Source organism: Prionailurus bengalensis, chromosome A3 (assembly GCF_016509475.1).
Source record: "Prionailurus bengalensis isolate Pbe53 chromosome A3, Fcat_Pben_1.1_paternal_pri, whole genome shotgun sequence".
Taxonomy (NCBI): Eukaryota; Metazoa; Chordata; class Mammalia; order Carnivora; family Felidae; genus Prionailurus; species Prionailurus bengalensis.
The window spans coordinates 110,459,546-110,480,117 of NC_057354.1; the positions used below are offsets into that span (position 1 = coordinate 110,459,546).

The 20,572-nt window shown below is 43.9% G+C and overlaps 2 protein-coding genes across 2 annotated transcripts in view; one reads left to right on the plus strand and one right to left on the minus strand.

The window, feature by feature from the left end:
- Nucleotides 1-867: 867 nt before the first annotated feature.
- Nucleotides 868-2,913, minus strand: LOC122467108 (vegetative cell wall protein gp1-like). The gene is made up of 2 exons (XM_043553335.1): nt 2,422-2,913; nt 868-2,183 (listed from the first exon to the last, which is right to left on the minus strand). Exons 1-2 carry the CDS (start codon nt 2,911-2,913, stop codon nt 2,136-2,138), a joined length of 540 nt encoding a protein of 179 aa, XP_043409270.1. The 3' UTR covers nt 868-2,135.
- The window catches only part of EIF2AK2 (eukaryotic translation initiation factor 2 alpha kinase 2), a 39,880-nt gene continuing 21,987 nt past the window's right edge, over nt 2,680-20,572 (plus strand). Inside the window, exons 1-8 of the mRNA XM_043604168.1 lie at nt 2,680-2,744; nt 8,875-9,006; nt 9,874-9,994; nt 13,171-13,328; nt 15,951-16,077; nt 17,548-17,627; nt 17,788-17,881; nt 20,526-20,560. Coding sequence (XP_043460103.1) covers nt 8,888-9,006; nt 9,874-9,994; nt 13,171-13,328; nt 15,951-16,077; nt 17,548-17,627; nt 17,788-17,881; nt 20,526-20,560 — 734 coding nt within the window. The 5' untranslated portion in view covers nt 2,680-2,744; nt 8,875-8,887. The remainder of the gene's footprint in view (nt 2,745-8,874; nt 9,007-9,873; nt 9,995-13,170; nt 13,329-15,950; nt 16,078-17,547; nt 17,628-17,787; nt 17,882-20,525; nt 20,561-20,572) is intronic.

Consider the following 20,572-nt stretch of genomic DNA (forward strand, 5'->3'; position numbering starts at 1 on the left):
CTGGGTGTGCTGGGGAGAAGCTGACTGACCTCTACAGAAGTCTTCCTGGCCACCTGCTCCTCAAAAGCCTCCTCAGTAGTAGATGCCTTTGATGAACATTCACTATATGCTCATAGTGTCCAAGGGGTTCACCCACACCATTTTCCTCAGACCGCTTATGACCAACCCTCTGATCTTCTTCCTTCCAAATCTCTGAATCTCCAGCTAGCCTGCGAGACACTGGGTGTGTTCAAGCCACTGGCTTGCTCTCTTTCCAAGTGACAACGAAATGTACTGCTCAAAGTTCTGCCTGCTGGATTTCCTTTCTCCCAATACCCTTTAGGGCCACCTTCCAGAGGGGCTGTTTTAATACATCAATCCACTTCTGATTAACGCCAGTATACTGTGCTTCATTCGATTTTTTCTTTCTCAGTCATCTGGTCACAGGGAACTCTCCATGAGCTCAGTGCTGTGGGTTGACAGAGCAGGGGTGAGTGCCATGGGGGTCTTAGATACCTGCCATAATCCCCACTGAAATTAGGGAGCTTTTCCAATGGCAGCACCTCCCACTGACATTCTCTAAATCTACAGTGGTCAGGCATTACAGAGTTTTTCAAGGATACATCAAGGATACATCACTCCAATGGATCCTCACTCCAATATTTTCCTCAATGCCTGAGGAAGAAGGGTCCTTTGGATCTTCTTGGGGAGCATGGCTAGGGAGTGAATGAATGCCATCATTCTACTCCAATATTCCTGACTCCCTGAGTATTTTTGACTTATCTGTATTAGTTGGCATCACAATTTCATTTAATGGGGGCCACCCCTGAGCCCAGGTTGCAGTAACAGTTCTAATGAGCCATTTCCAGCTGCTGGAGCCAGCACACTGAGTGCATAATCTGAATTACATTCATTTCTAAATGCCACCTTTCGAATCATTTGCATGCATATTTCCTGGGTTTCTGCTGATAAAAATTAGTGGAAGTTTGCAAATCTTTTGTTCCATAAACTATCTCCTCTGGATCAGATCTTGTCCGTATCCTCTTGGGGCATGCTAGCATCTGATTCTAGTTCTAGGAGTGAAAGTATGAGGTAGGGATGGGGCATTTGGAGAATCAGCACCTCCCTGCAAGGTGATTACTTTATAATCTTCAAACCAGGCTGTACCACTCTTACCAAACATGGGCAGAGGACTGTTGAAGGCTCAGCAGTATTTGGGAGGGCAGTAGTACTTGGATTCACTCAAATCCCCCCAAATTCCCAGGGCCTCATTCTTTCCCATTCAATGCCCTCAATGTTCATAGAAGAGACCTGGGGAGGCTGCAAATTAAATTTGTATTGCAAAATTCTGTTACCTGCAGCTGCAGACTCTGCACCTAATTTCTGCAACATCAGCCCTGAGTCTACATGAATTAAGAGGTGCTTCTGGGCATTTATTAAAGCTTGTATCCTCTGACCACGCTTGAGATTGTCATTTCCTGTCTTTAAACTCTCTTGGGCAGTTCAGGGCCTTCAGAAAACCTGTCACTGCTACTGCTGTTGCTGCTGTCACAGACACCACGCACCCACAAACCTGGTAAATGGTCTCATGCAAATCCCTGCTATTTCTGGAGCTTTCCGTCATCTGGAAATCCCACAGAAAGATGGCTCTGTCTCCTATCTATCTTTCAAACTTTCCACCAGTACTTCACATTTGCAGAATTTAAATCCTCTGCCCAGGACCTGGGCTCTAAAGAAAATATAGTGTTTAACCACCGAAAATTTAGCCATTCAGTTTAGCCACTGAAACTCCGGAGGGATGGAGAAGAGGAGTGGGCAATGAGTCCTAGAGCCAATGCCCAATGCCAATAGTATATCAGAGGTCCATCTTGGGACCACCTCACTCCCTCACTCTAGCTCAGATGTTGAGGGTACAGACTTGTAATTCTAATTCTAGCTCTCCGGCTTACTTAACTTCTGTGTTACTGAACTTCTCTGTGCCCCAGACCTCAGTTTTCTTATCTGTTGAATGGGTACAGTAATGGGTACCTACTTTGCCGTATCGTAAGTCCTCAGGACTCCTCAATCGCTGTGTCAGTGTCTTATAAACCGAGGACTACCCGTAGGGGCTTCGGGAGCAAAACTCCACGAGGTCCCACAGGGAGCAGGTAGCTCTCCTAATGGCTGGACCTGCGGCCGGTGTTTAGAACAGCGCTGGCAAGTACCTGTTGAATGAATAGACAAATGGGTGGAAACTGACCGAAGGAAGGCTAGGCCTTCAGGTCTCTTCATCCCCAGTCTCGTGAAAGTTAGGAGGCAGAAGGGAACGGGGACGGAGTACTTCGGTGTTTACAGGCCTGACCCTGAGTTGACTCCTGACTTTGCCACTTAGCAGCAGCAGGACTCTGGGCGAGTTAATTTACTCAGTTTCTTCGATCCTGAAATGGGGCGAATAATACCCACCCTCGCACGCCACGGGCGCTTGGACACCTCTCTGTCCTCCCTTCCTCCCGGCGGACCCTTCCGGCCACAAACACACCTGGAAGCCGGAGGGCTTGGAGCTGGGGGTGCCGCAGGAGAGTCCCCGCGCGCCCCGCGGGCAGCCGGCAGCACGTGGGCAGCAGCGCGCGCGGCGCGGACTCGGAAGGAGACTCGAGTTTCCCGCGATCCCGAGTCGGTGCGGGAGGGGCCGCGCGCGGTCATAGAAGGCGGAGCCGGCGGGGAAAAGGAAAGCGAGAGCGAGCCGCCCGGACACGGCAGGCGGGCAGCGGCAGCGGCGGTGCACGGTGAGCAGCGGGGCTCCGGGCGCGCGGCGAGCGCGCGGGGCGGTGCTGGGCGCGGCGAGGGGCGCGGCCCCGGCCCGGGAAGTGGCGGCGGGGGTAGACGCCGCGGACCCCCGGCCTGGCAGCGCGGAAGCGCTGTCCGAGGCCCGCAGCTGGGGAGGGGCTCCCTCATCGCGCTGGCGACTGAGAGCTGTTTTATTCCGCGAAGAATTTCGGTCAGAGCAAGTAACGAATTTCCCAGGCCGGGGTGGCGGGGTGGCGGGGTGGCGGGGTGGTGGGGTGGGGGTGCGGGGGCGGGGGGATCTAGTGGAAAACAGATACGTGGGGAATGTGACAGATCGGAAATACGGAGGCCTGGACTTCTCATAGATTGGCTAAATAGGCCCTGGCTAAAAATCTCTTGCCTAGACAGTTCTAATTGTTTCCCAATTGCTTGGCTTTAGCCCTCCCCCACCCTCTTCCCCGCCCCGTCCCCTCCTCTCCCCGTCCCCTCCTCTCCCCTTCCCCCGCCCCCATCCCTTCCTCCTTTCCCTGCCCCAACTCCGTACCACCCTTTCCCCCTTGTCTTTTTTCAACACTGCCGCTGCCCCAGGGGTCCTTTTAATCAGAACAGGACAGTCCTTTGCTCGGATCATCCCAATGGCTTACCGTCTCATCAGAATTCCGTAAATGGCACAGACAAGGCCCCTTGCTCTCTCCACTCCGACCTTGCAGGCCCCATTGCTGTTCTTGGAATACAGCCAAGCATATGCTTGCCTCTGGGCCTTTGCACTGCCTGTTTACCCTTCCTGGAAAGCTCTTCCCCCGATACCTTCTTGGGCCGTTCTTTTACCTTACCCTGCACTTCTTCTTTTTTAGTGTATTTGTTTTTGAGAGAGAGAGAGAGAGAACGAGAACAAGTTGGGGAGGGGCAGAGAGCGAGGGAGAGAGAGAGAATCCCAAGCAGGCTCCCCACTATCAGCATAGAGCCTGATGCGGGTCTCCAACCCAGCCACGGTGAGATCATGACCTATGTATGAGATTATGACCTGAGCCGAAGTTGGACCCCCACCCCACTGAGCCACCCAGACTCCCCTGTTTTACCCTGTGCTTCCTGCAATGTCACTTATGTCAGAGTAGCTTTCCCTGAATACTGTCTGTTGTTAACAAACAAAACACCTCCCTTCCCTGGCAGTCCCCCCTTACTCTGGTTCAGTTTTCAACATGGTAGTTTTCAGCCTGTGACATTTTTTATGGATTTGTCTGAGTTCCTCCATTAGTTAAGTTCACAAGAGTATTGTTCACTGGTACTGCCTGGGCACCTAGTACATAACAGGTTCTCATTAAATATCTGTTTAATGAATGGCGATTCATAAATTCTCTTTTGAATTACAGAATAACGAGACTTCCTATTGCCTGTGTTTTTTTTAATTTATTTTTAAAATTTACATCCAAGTTAATTAGCATATAGTGCAACAATGATTTCAGGAGTAGATTCCTTAATACCCCTTACCCATTTAGCCCATCCCCCCCCCACAACCCCTCCAGCAACCCTGTTTGTTCTCCATATTTAAGAGTCTCTTATGTTTTGCCCCCCTCCATGTTTTTATATTATTTTTGCATCCCTTCCCTTATGTTCATCTGTTTTGTATCTTAAAGTCCTCATATGAGTGAAGTCTTATGATATTTGTCCTTCTCTGACTAATTTCACTTAGCATAATACCCTCCAGTTCCATCCACGTAGTTGCAAATGACAAGATTTTCTTCTTTTTGATTGCCGAGTAATACTCCATTGTATATATACCACATCTTCTTTATCCATTCATCCATCGATGGACATTTAGGCTCTTTCCATACTTTGGCTATTGTTGATAGTGCTGCTATAAACATGGGGGTACATGTGCCCCTTTGAAACAGCATACCCGTATCCCGTGGATAAATACCTAGTAGTGCAATTGCTGGGTCATAGGGTAGTTCTATTTTTAATTTTTTGAGGAACCTCCATACTGTTTTCTAGAGTGGCTGCACCAGTTTGCATTCCCAGCCTGTGATTTCTTAAGCACTAAAAATGTCTTGCCGAAGGAGGGCTAAAAGATAGACTTTGCTGTCACTTAGGAGTTTTGAATTTGGGGCAGATTATGCTCTTCTGCCATTTGCTTATTTGACCCTGAGGATCCATAACCCTGGACCTATAGTTTACTCATTTCATTAGTCAGATACTAGATGGTACATGTAGTGTGGCAAGCATTGTGGAGGCCCGGGAGGGGGCTGGGCCCACAAGGAGCTAACAGTCTGCCAGAAGGGGCAAAGGCACAGTCATAGTGACTTCCGGGCATGAGTAAGATGGATACATTACACTCGTCAGTGATTTAGGTGGGGATTTCTTTTAGGAAAATGATAACCTAGATTTAAAACAAGATTAATTTATAGTAGTTGGAAAAGAAACCTGCTGCTTCTTTTTCCAGGCTTGTAAGTACTTTTGCAAATATGTTAATTCAGCACTTTCTTAGGTTGCACGTATATTTCACTTAAATTCTCATGATGGGCAGTTACTTAAAATTAAGAGTACAGAGGATTTAGAGCATTTGAGAGAACTTACGGTCTCTTCCATAACTGCTATTTTGAAGTCTGTGATCCCCTCCCAATCTGACATATGGTCTCATAGTTGTGACCAAAGTAAATGACACTGTTCCTATGGTACGTCTACAGATCCTTATCAAAAACCCTTGGGCCTCGGGGCACCTGGGTAGCTCAGTTGGTTAAGCGGCCGACTTCAGCTCGGGTCATGATCTCGCGGTCCTTGAGTTCGAGCCCTGCGTCGGGCTCTGTGCTGACAGCTCAGAGCCTGGAGCCTGTTTCAGATTCTGTGTCTCCCTCTCTCTGACCCTCCCCTGCTCACGCTCTGTCTCTCTCTGTCTCAAAAATAAATAAACGTTAAAAAAAAAAATTTAAAAAAAAGCAACCCTTGGGCCAGATGTGTTCTGGTATTCAGAGGTTTTTGGATTTTAGAAAGGTAGGGCAGCATACATCCTGTTTATTATACCATGCTCTCAGCGGGATTTGGGGGCAGCACTCTCTAATAAAACAGTTTCCGTAGTGAACTGTATAAGTGGACAACAAAGTATCATAAAGCTAGCTCGTGTCATTTCAGGTCTAGACAGGGGGCTACACACCTATCAAAAACAAAACAAACAAATGAAAACAAAATAAACCTCAATTTTCAGTGCCTTTTGGATTTTGGAATTGCAGACCAGGAGCACCATTGATTGAAGGTTAATGGTGTGGGAAGGACTCTGCTGGATGCTTTTCATCTGATTTATTCCCCACAACGTTGAACTCAGGTGCTTTTATTCCTGTCTTCAAGTCATAAATAAAAGGTTCAGAGAGGGTGTAGCCCAGATCCGTGTGGCTGTAAAGCCTGTCTCTATGACAGTAAGCAGTCATGTGAGGGCTTTACCTTTGCTCAGGCTCCAGGCACTGGGAGCCACCAGCACCACTCGCCCAAACCACTGCAGCCCCCTCTGTTTGGTCTCCTTACTTCTGCACGTGCTCTGCTTCCCTTCCCACACCTGTCCCTGCCCGCATACCTTGTTCTTTACATAGTATCAGAGTAATCCTTTAAAATGTAAATCCAATCACATCCCCCCACTACTTAGAGAACCTTCTGTAACTAACTTCCTATTGCAATTGTAGTAACATCCACCAGTTCTGACCGTGAACCGCAAGGTCTATGTGGGTGGCACTGGCCCACTCCTCTGTCTCGCTTCCTACTCTTTACCCCTCATTCAATGTGCAGCAGTCCCCTTGATCTTTTTGTTATCCCTTCAAAGGCCATGCTAGTTCCTGAGATACTCTTCCCCCATATCTTAATATGATGGACTTTCTCATTACTCAGTCTTCATTTAAATATTGCCTCCTAAGAAAGGTCTTTCCTGACCACTGTGTCTACAACCACCTCCCTCTGTCCCCACCAACAGAGCTCATCCTCTATGCCACACCCCTATTTAATTTCACTGTGGCACTTTCAGCCATCTGATCATCATATTATCCATTCCTTTTATTTGTTTCTGTACATGATCATTTTCTGTCTTCCCTCAGTGGAATGCAGGTAGGGTTATAATCTGTCCTGTGCACATCTGTATACTCATGGTCAGAACAGTGCCTGACACTTGATAAACATTTACTGAATAAATGAAGAAAGGATACACAGAAAACAGCAGATGAAGAAAAAGGAGAAGACGAGGGGATTGAACGTGCAGTATTTAATTTTAATGAGTCATTCTTTCATTCTCCTGTATACCGTTCAACTGTTCAGCACTTACCACTGCCCACTGGGTGTTGATATACAAAGATGAGTAAGACATAGAACCTACTTCCCAAAGAACTCACTGGGCTGTTATCAGAGCTGGGCAAAGTGGAGCGGCCGGGCCTTGGAGGAATACTAGTGGGCCCTCCAACATCAAAGAAGACTTGTGGAGCCTCACAGATGAGTGGGAGTTGCCTGGTAGACAGAGGGCTCACATATTGCATTCACAGCAAAGAGAAAAGCATGTGACAAGTCATGGCGGGGGAGGTCTGGGCGGGGGGAGGGGGGATGGTCTGCAGATACTTTGGCATCCATTCATTGATTATTGAGCCACTACTATAATAGCCTGCTCCCTTCCCTTTTACAGCTTGTGAACTCTTTTGGCGCACAGTTATATAAGCAATTGCAGTAAAGGGGACAAGAGCTGTGATAGAGCACCAAACCAGGACCTCTTCAAGGGTGTCTGAGAAGTGACATTTGAGCTGAGATCTATAGGAAATAGGAGTTGACCAGGCGAAGGCAGTGGAAGGGGTAGAGCCAAGAACATTTCAGGAGGCAGCGTGTTGGACAGAAGGAGTTAGGAGTCAGGAGGGAGGGGTAGAAGTGTTCTTTTGCACACCACCATTGTGTAGGTGGAATTTAAAGCCATAATTCTAGAGGCGATCACCAGGGGAGTGAGTGTTAGAAGAGAGAGGAGATCCAAGGACTGGACCCTGGGGTACTAGAATATTTACAAGCAATGTCTGTTCAAGTCCTTTGCCAGTTTTTAATTAGGTTGTCTTTTGTTGTTGGGTTGTAAAAGTTCTTTATATATTCTGGATATTAGACCCTTATCAGCATATGATTTATAGATATCCCATTCTGTACATTCATTTTCTTCATAGTGGCCTGTGTCACACAAATGATTTTACTTTTGATAAAACCCAGTCTATCTGTGTTTTCTTTTGCTGCTTGTGCTTTTGCTGTGATAACAAAGATTCCATTGCCAAATCCAAGATCATGAAGATTTACCCTTATGTCTTTTTTTCTAAGAGTTTTACAGTTTGAGCTCCTGTATTTAGATTCTATATATTTTTTAGATTTTTCTTATGATTTAAGTCATTGCTACTCTCTTGGTCCAATGAGACCCATAAACTGGGGTCATAATTTACCCAGGTAAATTTACCTAAAATTGACTTTTCAAAGAAAGATTTTAGAGATTTCATATGGAAGTCTATTTCTGTATTGCAAAGCCTTTAATGATTTCATAAACTTCACTTTATATATGTACTCTCGACCTTTTTCTTCTCAGCATGAAGAATTCTGATTCTACTCCTGTAGCCTTTTTGCCTTCTCAGGCAGGTAGATAAACTTGTACCTGACATTCACTAGAAACAGAGAGTAGAGTGGAAGAGAGAGATCCCTTTCCTTTTTTGACCAGTTGAGTTATGAAAGTAGAAAGTTTTGGTATGCAGTTCACGAGAGAAAAAGATTTTGTAACAAAGTCTTCTCTGTATTTATGTGGGGCTGAAATGAGTCTCTTTTTTTAATGTTTATTTTTGAGAGAGAGAGAGAGAGAGCGCATGCACATGCGAGTGGGGGAGGAGCAGAGAGGGAGACACAGAATCGGAAGCAGGCTCCAGGCTCTGAGCTGTCAGCACAGAACCCAACGCGGGGCTTGAACTCATGAGGTGCAAGATCATGACCTGAGCTGAAGTTGGACACTTAACCAACTTAGCCACCCAGGTGCCCAGAGATGAGTCTTCTAAAGAAGATTCTTCTTACCCTGTTTTGTCTCCTAAACTGGACTGGGAAAATCAGATTAAATATGTTCTGTGTTACTTTTTTCAAACATCTCTTCTGTTCTAGGTTACTAGAAGAAATGGCCAATCATCGTCCACCAAGTTTTTTTATAGAAGAACTTAATGTATACTGTCAGAAGCACAACATGGTACTTAAGTATCAGGAACTGTCTAAGACAGGACCTCCACATAACTTAAGGTACATTGCTTTTTTCTTTTTTAAGATTGTATTTTTTTAGTAATTTCTGTATCCAATGTGGGGCTCGAACTTACAACCTCGAGATCAAGAGTCGCATGCTCGACTGACTAGGCCAACTAGGTCTTTGAAATTGCTGTTTTTTTGTTTGTTTGTTTGTTTTGTTTTTTCTAACATTTATTTATTTTTGATAGAGACACAGCACAAGTGGGGGAGGGGCACAGAGAGACAGGGAGACACAGAATCTGAAGCAGGCTCCCGGCTCTGTACTATCAGCACCGAGCCCGACGCGGGGCTCAAACTCACAAACCTCGAGATCATGACCTGAGCCAAAGTCAGATGCTTAACCGACTGAGCCACCCAAGCACATCTGATTGCTGGGGTTTTTAAAAGGTATATCTCCATAAAATATGAACTGGGAAAATGGCCACTCTGGCACAATTTTGAAGTCAATAATTTAGCTATGGGGGCACCTGAGCGGCTCAGTCGGTTGAGCATCCAACTCTTGATTCCTGCTCAGGTCACGATCTCACAGATTGTGAGTTCAAGCCCCATGTCAGGCTCTGCACTAACAGTACAGAGCCTGTTTGGGATTCTCTCTCTTTCTTTCTCTCTCTCTCTGCCCCTTGCCTGTTGTCTCTCTGTCTCTGTCTCAAAATAAATAAATAAACTTAAAAAAAAGAAAAAAATAATAATTTAGCTTTAGAACAAAGATGATGTGCTGTTTGGTGTTTGGGGGTGACTGCTTAAATTCTATGTGGAATGGGTTAAACCTTCAGGGTAGTCACAGGAGGCAGTGTAATTAGAACGCTTGTCTTTAGATAATGTATGAATTTTATAATATTTTATGAATATTGTCTTTGTAATCAGGTTTAAATACCAAGTTATCATAGATGAGAAAGAATATCCAGAAGCTGAAGGTAAATCGAAGAAGGTGGCCAGAAATGCTGCAGCCAAATTGGCGATTGAAATACTTAATAAAGAAAACAAGGTGAGTAAATGCCCTTTTTAACTTTTCTCTGTGAGAAAATACCCATACAAAGTAGAGCCATTCACAAGTTCTTTTTTTTTAAATTAATTAATTAATTTTTTAGTTTTTAAAACAAAAAATTTTTTAATATTTATTTATTATTGAGAGACAGAGAGACATAGAACATGAGCAGGGAAGGGGCAGAGAGAGGGGGAGACACAGAATCTGAAGTAGGCTCCAGGCTCTGAGCTGTCAGCACAGAGCCCGACATGGGGCTCGAACTCACAAACTGTGAGATCATGACCTGAGCAGAAGTCGGACGCTTAACTGACTGAGCCACCCAGGCGCCCCTATTTTTTAAAGTTTTAAAAAATGTTTTATTTATTTTTGAAAGAGAGAGACAGAGTGCAAGCGGGGGAGGGGCAGAGAGACAGGGAGACACAGAATCGAAGCAGGCTCCAGGTTCCGCACTGTCAGCGCAGAGCCTGATGCAGGGCTTGAACTCACTAACCGTGCGATCATGACCTGAGCCGAGGTCGGATGCTTAACTGACTGAGCCACCAAGGCACCCCATCTTTTTCTTTTTTTAAGTTTATTTATTTATTTTGAGAGAGAGAGTGAGGGCAAGTGGGGGAGGAGCTTAGGAAGAAGGAGAGAGAGAATCCCAAGTAGGCTCCACACTATCAGCAGAGTCCGACAAGGGGCTCAGTCTCACAACTGAGAGATCACTACCTTAGCTGATATCAAGAGTCGGTCTCTTCACCAACTGAGCCACTCAGGTGCTCCCATAAGTTCTTTTACATTCAGAAGTCCCCCCCCCCCCGTCTCCATTTCTGTAAAGCCCTGAATGAAAGATATATCTAGGAGATAATGGGCAAAGCTTGGCCATACCTATTTAGAATGCTAATGGTAGTGGTAGCCTCTGAAGTTGGAAGAATGGGGAAAGGAAACAGTGTGAAATGAGCCGACAGGTCCTGGCAGGACCCCTCCACCTAAGTGAGCAGTGCAGTGGGAAAGGACAAGGAGGTAGAGGGACTGTGAGGAGGGTGATGTATCAGGAGGGCAGATGATTGAGAGCCTGATCAAGAGCTCTGTTCTAGGTGAGAACAGAGTAAAGGGTACAGAAAAAGCTGTCTGAAGAGATTCCAGTCGAAAATGTTTCTGAAATAAAGGAAGATCTGCATCCAGATTAAAACAACAGATCATAGAAAAATACGGAGCCACCAAGAACAAGATCCATCAATCATTGGGAAAGTCCTGAGCTCTAGGCGTGATGACAAAATCCTGCAAGCATCTAGGCAGAAAAGAAATTTTTTTTTTTAATTTAAAAAAGATTTTTATTTAAAAAAATTTTTTTTCAAAATTTCTTTTAATGTTTATTCATTTTTTGAGAGAGAGAGAGAGAGAGAGAGAGAGAAAGATAGATCATGAGCAGGGGAGGGCCAGAGAGAGACAGATACACAGAATCTGAAGCAGGTTCCAGGCTCCGAGCTGTCAACACAGAGCCTAATGCGGGGCTCGAACTCATGAACCTCGAGATCATGATCTGAGCCGAAGCTGGACACTTAACCGACTGAGCCATCCAGGCACCCCCAAAAGTAAATTATTTAAAATGTAAAAATGGGGACACCTGGGTGGCTCAGTCAGTTAAGTGTCTGACTTCGGCTTGGCTCATGATCTCACAGTTTGTGAGCTCGAGCTCCACGTAGGGCTCTGTGCTGACAGCTTGGAGCCTGGAGCCTGCTTCAGATTCTGTGTCTCCCTCTCTCTCTGCTCCTCCCTGCTCATGCTCTGTCTCTCTCGGTCTCAAAAATAGATAAGCATTAAAAACAATTTTTTTTTAATGTAAAAATGAAGGGGTGCCTGGGTGGCTTAGTTGGTTAGCTATCCGACTTCAGCTTCATGAGTTTGAGCCCTACATCAAACTCTGTGCTGTCAGTGTGGAGCCTGCTCGGATCCTCTTGTGTCCTTTACTCTCTGCCCCTCCCCTAATTGTGCTCTCTCTTTCTCAAAGATAAATAAATACTTGGGGCACCTGGGTGGCGCAGTCGGTTAAATGTCCGACTTCAGCCAGGTCACGATCTCGCGGTCCGGGAGTTCGAGCCCCGCGTCAGGCTCTGGGCTGATGGCTCAGAGCCTGGAGCCTGTTTCCGATTCTGTGTCTCCCTCTCTCTCTGCCCCTCCCCCGTTCATGCTCTGTCTCTCTCTGTCCCAAAAATAAATAAAAACGTTGAAAAAAAAATTTTTTAAAAAAACAAAAAAAGATAAATAAATACTTTAAAAGTATATAAAAATGAAAAAAATCATACTGTCCATAGCAACGTTAAAAGCCAAGGGATAGTTGAGAAATGGCTGTAACATGAGACAAGAGCTCGTTTATATGTGGGACAAGAGAGGATCATTCTCACATATTGAACATTTGAAAACATTGACTTTCAAGATACTTTCCTGAAAAATCTTACTCGATGATGTCTCCCTGGTAACTCAAATAGGGAAAAGTAAATCAGGCAAAATTGTAAACTCATGAATTGTTAATGAGCCAGAAAATCGAATCAAGAAGTTAGAAAAAGAACAATAGAATGCCTTCCCCTAAAGAAGCAGAAGAAAATAATAACAAGGTCAGACGTTAATGTACAAGAAAACAAAGAAATAATAAAGATGGTCAATAAAACTAAAAGTTAGTTCTCTGACAAGATTAATTAAATAGAAAAACTTTGGACAAGCTTTCATCAGATTAAAAAAAGTACATTCCATTCTTATAATGGAAGGAATGTGCTATTATATTCATCTTTCCCACTAAGGTGTGATCCAGGATATGGCTTTACTTCAATTTTGGTTGTCTTCATTTTTGAGATTTACAAAGGGTGAGTGAGACAGTGTTATTATAGTATTTTGCGTGGATAAACAAGAAAGTTAACTACTTTGTTTTTCTTTAGGAAACTATCAAAGGAAAATGGTGGTTCCTATGGTTAACACTTACCCTTGTGGATTTTTTTCTGGTTGAAAAAGATACATACTTAGACTTGTACTCAAGGTAGTAGAGTAGGACAACACATAAGATCTAAATTGTCTTTCAAATTATTCTTCTAGTAATCTTATTAAATTTTATTAAATAAACTAAATTTTATTTAGTATTTATCAAAATAGTTCAACTTCTGTTTTCATGTATATTAAGCAAGATTTTTCTTTCTTTGTAGGCAGTTAGTTCTGTATCACTGCCAACAACACATTCATCAGAAGGATTAGGATTAGGATCCACTGGGAATTTCATAGGCCGTATCAATAGGCTTGCCCAGAAGGAACAACTGTCTGTAAATTATGAACAATGTGAACTGAAAGAACCTGGGCCTGAAAGGTGAGACGTAATTCAGCTTTTCCTTCTGTTTCATTGTATCTAAGCAATATAACAGCAATATAACGGGCTTGTTTCATGTCTAATTTTCCAGAAACATTTGTCTTCCTTTTTTGTATATTCTGCAGGGAAGGTTTTTTAAAAAATTTTTTTTTTCAACGTTTATTTATTTTTGGGACAGAGACAGAGCATGAACGGGGGAGGGGCAGAGAGAGAGGGAGACACAGAATCGGAAACAGGCTCCAGGCTCTGAGCCATCAGCCCAGAGCCTGATGCGGGGCTCGAACTCACAGACCGCGAGATCGCGACCTGGCTGAAGTCGGACGCTTAACCGACTGCGCCACCCAGGCGCCCCTCTGCAGGGAAGGTTTTATAGAACTCATACGCAATTGGACATCTTTGTAATTGAAATATTAAAATGCTTACTTACTGAAATCTTGGGACCCATATACCATAATAGATCAAATCTGGGGAATCCTTTGTTTCTGAGGTATATCTGGATGGTTTAGTCTGCAGGAGACCTGTGAGAGTGTGAGGTGCCCCTGCTCGGGAGTGTGGGGGTGCAGAGATATTTCCACCCCAGGGGTCACAGCGGGAGTGGCTAGATGAAAATGGCTGTGCCACACGTGTAGGCAAAATGACTCTCCTTCTACCATCATCAGATTAGACAGCTGTTTGTCCAGGTGTTTGTCCTACAAATTCAGTTAAATGGTGTCACTCCCTAGACAAATACCAGGTATTAAAAGAAATGGGTTTTAGTCGTAGACTGTGAGGAGACCAGGATTTTAGGAATATGATTTGAGGGATGGAGTAGAGCTTCAGAGCTGCCAAGACTTTGGAAGTAAGGATAAAGAATAGATAAGAACTAGGAAAAGCAGAAAGCAAATGAGTCTGAAGGGGATTGTTTCTTGGCTACAACCAACCAGGTAAATGAGAGAAAAAAAATCTGACTGACAAATAACTACCTTAGGATACTGTCCTCTGAATTTTTTTTAATGTTTGTTTATTTTGGGGAGACAGACAGAGTGCAAGCAGGGGAGGGGCAGAGACAGAGGTGACACAGAATCTGAAGCAGGCTCCAGGGTCTGAGCTGTCAGCACAGAGACCGACAGGGGGCTTGAACCCACAAAGCACGGGATCATGACTTGGGCAGAGGTCGGACGCTCAACCTACTGAGCCACCCACGTGCCCCACTGTCCTCTGAATTGACTCAGCTATTGACTATTTTACTGTGATGGCTTTTAGGCCAGAACCAGGATGAGAAAAGCAGGATAGTATTCATTGGCATGAAATAGTGAAGTGTGTGAGTCAATCTCAATAAAGTAAGAGGCCATTTTATTTTTTCATAGCTCACCCGTTTGGTTCCTTTGGCTTAAGTGCTCTAACGTCAGTTCCCTAAAAGAGAGAAGTCTAGTTAGAGGTGCCTGAGAGAATAAGAGCCGTAGAAACCCTCTAGTCATTCAACCTAATTCTGCTTTCAGGGCCCAGCAGCAAAGACTCACCCTGGTTGGATGTATTTGCCTCTATGGCAAATAATACTAGAATAGTTTTGCGGTAATATATAGTAACTCGATGATACTTACCACGTCCATTGCTTTGCTACCTTAAATATAGTTCTCATGTAATTGTTCAAGTATCCTTGCCTAACCACAAATATTCCTACATATAATATGAGGGGTGTGTGGACTTCAGCATGGGGCTTTTGTCTTTTGTACTGTGGGGATTTTCTTAGGTTTGGGGGCACATGAGCAGGGGACAGAAAATGCTGAAGTTAGAACAAATCTATGATTTGCCCATTCCCTACAAAACACTATAACCTTATTGTTTCTACTGTAGATGTCCTACTTTCCCTACTCAGGCTTTTTCTTTCCATTTGAGCATCTCTGAAAAATTTACCAGATCTCTCTCGTCCTTCTTTTCCTCCATATCTTTTGATCTTTGAGGAATTAAAAAAAAAGGTTTTTAATGTTTATTTATTTTTGAAAGAGAGTGAGAGCAGAGGGGAGGTGCAGACAGAAAGAGGGACAAAGGATCTGAAGCGGGCTCTGCATTGACAGCCGAGAGCCCGATGTGGGGCTTGAACTCACAAATGCTGAGATCATGACCTGGGCTGAAGTCAGAAGCTTAACCGACTGAGCCACCCAGGTGCCCCAAGGAATTTTTTAAAAGTTTTTTTAAAAAATTGTATCTATTTATTTTGAGAAAGAAAGAGAACATGGGGGGGGGGAGGGGCAAAGAGAGAGGTAGAAAGAGAGAATCCCAGACAGGCTCCACACTGTCAGCACGGAGTCTGATGCAGGGCTAAAACTCATATGACCTGAGCTGAAGTCAAGAGCTGGATGCTTAACAAACTGAGCCACTCAGGTGCCCCAACCTTTGCAGAATTTCAGTGAAGCAACAAAGAGAAGTTGGCTGGAAAATGCAAGCTAGGATGTCAACCAATCCTGGTTATTCTGGGAAACTGGTCAGCCAGTTTTGAAGATTTATATCATACAAGCTACCAACTGTAAATCTACCTATCACATCATATTAAGGTCTTTGTTAATATGTGTTTGTTTCCACATCATAAATTAGATTCACTGTTTTTTGGTATTTGGGTTACATATTCTCCATCATTTCTCCTAGATTTCATTATAGATGCAAAATTGGACAGAAAGAATACGGTATTGGTGTAGGTAGTACTAAGCAAGAAGCCAAACAGTCAGCTGCTAAGCTTGCATATGAGCAGATACTTTCAGAGAAAACCTCAATGGTACGTACTGCCTTTGGATTTAACTTTTAAATTTTAAAATTCCCTTTGAAGAGTGCAAGTTTGACTTCCTCCTTGATGATTTGGATGGCTTTTATTCCTTTGTGTTGCCTAATTGCTGAGGCTAGGACTTCCAATACTATGTTGAATAACAGAGGTGAGAGTGGACATCCCTATCGTGTTCCTGACCTTAGGGGGAAAGTTCTCAGCTTTTCCCCATTGAGGATGATATTAGCGATGGGTCTTTCATATATGGCTTTTATGATCCTGAGGTATGATCCTTCTATTTCTACTTTCTTGAGGGTTTTTATCAAGAAAGGATGCTGTATTTTGTCAAATGCTTTCTCTGCATCTATTGAGAGGATCGTATGGGTCTTGTCCTTTCTTTCTTTTTTTTTTTTTTTAATTTTTTTTTTCAACGTTTATTTATTTTTGGGACAGAGAGAGACAGAGCATGAACGGGGGAGGGCCAGAGAGAGAGGGAGACACAGAATCGGAAACAGGCTCCAGGCTCTGAGCCATCAGCCCAGAGCCTGACGCGGGGCTCGAACTCCCGGACCGCGAGATCGTGACCTGGCTGAAGTCGGACGCTTAACCAATTGCGCCACCCAGGCGCCCCTTGTCCTTTCTTTTATTGATGTGACGTAGCACATTGATTGTTTTGTGCATATTGAACCAGCCCTGCATCCCAGGTATAAATCCCACTTGGTTGTGGTGAGTAATTCTTTTAATGTATTGTTGGATCTGGTTGGCTAATATCTTGAGGATTTTTGCCTCCATGTTCATCAGAGAAATTGGTCTATTCTTTTTAGTGGGGTCTTTGGTTTTGGAATCAAGGTAATGCTGGTTTCATAGAATGAGTTTGGAAGTTTTCTTTCCATTTATATTTTTGGAAGAGCTTCAAAAGAATAGGTGTTAACTCTTCTTTAAGTGTTTGGTAGAATTCCCCTGGAAAGGTTAGACTGTGTTTAGATGATGCCAGGACAGCCAGTAACATAGCAAAAGGATTCCTCCATTCTGTGTTTCACCAATGAGCCATGAGCCATGAGCCATGAGCCATGGGGCCATGAGGCCCCAGAGATCAAAGTTCTGTTGGCAGTTCAGGGTTTGTTTGTTTGTTTGTTTGTTTGTTTGTTTGTTTGAATATTTATTTATTTATTTTGGGAGAGAGGGAGAGCACGTGCATGAGTGGGGGAAGGGCAGAGAGAGGGAGCGAGAATGAGTCTCAAGCAGGCTCTGCACAGCCTGATGCAGGGCTGGAACTCACAAACTGTGAGATCATGACCTGACTGGAAATCAAGAGTTGGTCGTCCAACCAACTGAGCCACCCAGGCGCGCCCCCCTCAGGGTTGTTTTGTAAATCCAGATGAAGCATTCGTAAATAAATGTGGTAGTTAGCACACAGAAACTGAGTCAGTATGGAGCAATAATTTAATTGCTCTTCAAACTCCTAAGGGGTACTCTTTCTTTCAGAAAGCTGACTCGGTATTAGCTGGTTCTTTGATTACTTCGCCTGGTGACTCTGGAAGCAACACTTTGGTGAAAAGCATATCGTAAGTATGAGCAAACAGCTGTGATATTTAACAAATTAAGATTGCTGTCTGAAAGTGCACATTGTATGAAAATGTTGAAGGAGAATTTAGAGAAAGAAATTACTGATCAACAAAAAATAGTCAGAATTCACAAATTAACAATTATTCCCCCTTCTTCCAGTGCTCCTGAATCACCATCTGAAAATGATTTCTTGGAAAATTCATCAGGAGGAAGTTGTGACAGGGGCCGTGTAAACAATTCTTCATCTCCTATGGTATAGTATTAGCCTCTAGCTTCCTAATTAGTTTCCTTATTTTCTTTGTATTTCCTTATTTAAAAAGTATCTCCCGTACCCAACCGTAATTTTTCTATTATCTGGTGCACTCTTATTTCATATTGATATGTGGCAGCATTTGACTTCCTCCTTTATTAACTCCCATTCCTCACATGCAAAATTCCTCCACTATTCACTCTCATCTTCTCCCTACTCACCTTCATGTTTTCATATATTCCTATGATCATGCTTATCTTCTATTAATTAGTACTTGAAAGGTCCATTAATATAATTCTGCTCCTGTTTTATTTTCAAGAGAGAGAGAGAGAACACGAACATGTGTGGGGGAGAGGGGCAGAGGGAGAGAGGGAGAAATCTTTTTTTTTTAATATGAAATTTATTGTCAAATTGGTTTCCATACAATACCCAGTGCTCATCCCAACAGGTGCTCTCCTCAATGCCCATCACCCAACCCCCCTCCCTCCCACCCCCCCCTCCAATCAATCCTCAGTTTATTTTCAGTTTTTAAGAGTCTCTTATGGTTTGGCTTGAGAGAGAGAAATCTTAAGCAGCCTCCACACTCAGCACGGAGCTTAACACAGGGCTCAATCCCAAGACCCTAGGATCATGACTTGAGCTGAAATTAAGAGTCAGATGCTCAACTGACTGAGCCACCCAGGCACCCCAGTTCTGCTCTTGTTTTAAAAAATCAGAACTAATGTTAAAAATCAGATAATTTGGGGGGCATCTGGATGGCTTAGTCGGTTAAGAATCTGACTTCAGCTCAGGTCATGATATCACAGTTCACAAGTTCAAGCCCTGTATGGGGCTCTGTGCTGACAGCTCAGAGCCTGGAGCCTGCTTCAGATTCTGTGTCTCACTCACTCTCTGCCCCTCCCCACTCATGCTCTGCCTCTCTCTCTCTCTCTCTCTCTCTCTCTCTCAAAAGTAAATTAAAAAATCAGATAATTTTTGTGGTGATGATTAGTGTTATAAAAGTGTCCTGTTTATAATGAGTGATGAACAGATCAATAAGAAAAAGAAAAGTGGGTCAGTATAAAGATGTGCAAAATATCTGAACAAACAGGCCAGAGAAGAGATACCCAAATAGGCCCCAACATATGAAAAGATGCTTCACTGCATAGTAATCGTGAACATGCAAATCAAAACACAGTTAGGTATCATTTTAAGCCCGTTACCATGGCAAAATTTGAGTCTGGCAGTACTAAACATTGGCACAGCTGTGTTCCAGTTATGACCGCTATACGCTGCTGCTGGTGGAAGTGTAAGTTGGTGCAGTCATTGTGGAGAACGGTTTGGCGACACGTAGTGAAGTGGAGGGTGTGTGTGCCGTGCCTTCAGGCAGTTCCCTTCCTGGGGAATGTGTACTAGAGAAACACTCATACGTATGTACAGAGACATTGGATAAGCACGTTCTTTGCAACAGCATTGGTAACAGGAGGAGATTAGAAAAAAAACATTGTCCATTAACAGAATGGCTAAATTAACCATAGCTTAGTCATCACACAATACTGAGGCTGGTAGGTGCTATGAGCTCAAAAGTTCTTAGTTCGATGCTCCCCACTCTGTGTCAACACACTCAACTTGGTAAAACTACAAAGTTACCAAACCTACCAGAATAAAAGTGAATATGAATAAAGAATAGCTATGTGAAATTAGTTTTTGAGATATATCCAGGACTTCTCTTTTTTTCTTAACTATTAAAATTAAATTGTTGGGGTGCCTGGGTGGCTCAGTCGGTTGAGCGGCCGGCTTCGGCTCAGGTCACAATCTCGCAGTCCGTGAGTTCGAGCCCCGCGTTGGGCTCTGTGCTGACAGCTCAGAGCCTGGAGCCTGTTTCAGATTCTGTGTCTCCCTCTCTCTGACCCTCCCCCGTTCATGCTCTGCTCTCTCTGTCTCAAAAATAAATAAACGTTAAAAAAATTTTTTTAATTAAATTGTTCATTTTTGCTAAAAATGAGTATTTCAGCATTGCCATTTTTTAAAACAGTTTGGATTTTTTAAAAATTTTATTTATTTTTGAGAGAGAGAGAGAGAGAGAACGAGCAGGGGAGGGGCAGAGAGAGAGGGAGACAGAGGAGCCCTAGCAGGCACTGCACCATGAGCCCAGAGCCCGATGCCAGGCTCAAACCCACGATCTGCAAGATCGTGACCTGAGCTGAAGTCAGATGCTTAACCGACTGAGCCACCCAGGTGCCCCAGCATTGCCATTTTTAACTGGTCAGATCAGAAACACTTGGGGAATTACTTTAAACTAGTCCCTGAGCTCCATTTCTTTTTCATTAGCACTGTGGATGACTTGGTGAGACCCACCAGCCCGGGGCGTCGCCAGGGAGGCCACGTTCTGTACCAAGGGAATCTGTGCTTCTGCTGAACATGCCCTAGGACTACCTTTTTGCCCTTCCCACCATGTCTGTCTGGTTGCTATAATAGATGAGAACACTGATGTAGCCAACCTGAGAAGCAGGGCATGACGAGAGTACACAAGTTGATGATGCTGTTCATCTAAGGGACCAAAAAAATGTCACAGAACCATCTAGAAGTACAGCAGGAAGAAGAGCAAGGTCAAGCAAGAGAATTGATTTAATCATCTGAAACTATTTTTCATTTTCTTTTATTATAGGACAATGTCAGAAATAGTGAAAAGAAGGTGAAAAGGTGAGTATCATT

Excerpts from the sequence above, each read along its gene's own strand:
- LOC122467108 (XM_043553335.1), bottom strand. The coding sequence starts at position 2,913 with ATGAGGGAGCCCCTCCCCAGCTGCGGGCCTCGGACAGCGCTTCCGCGC. Across the intron at positions 2,184-2,421 it reads AGCGCCCGTGGCGTGCGAGG|GTACTTGCCAGCGCTGTTCT; the intron begins GTGGGTATTATT and ends TTCATTCAACAG.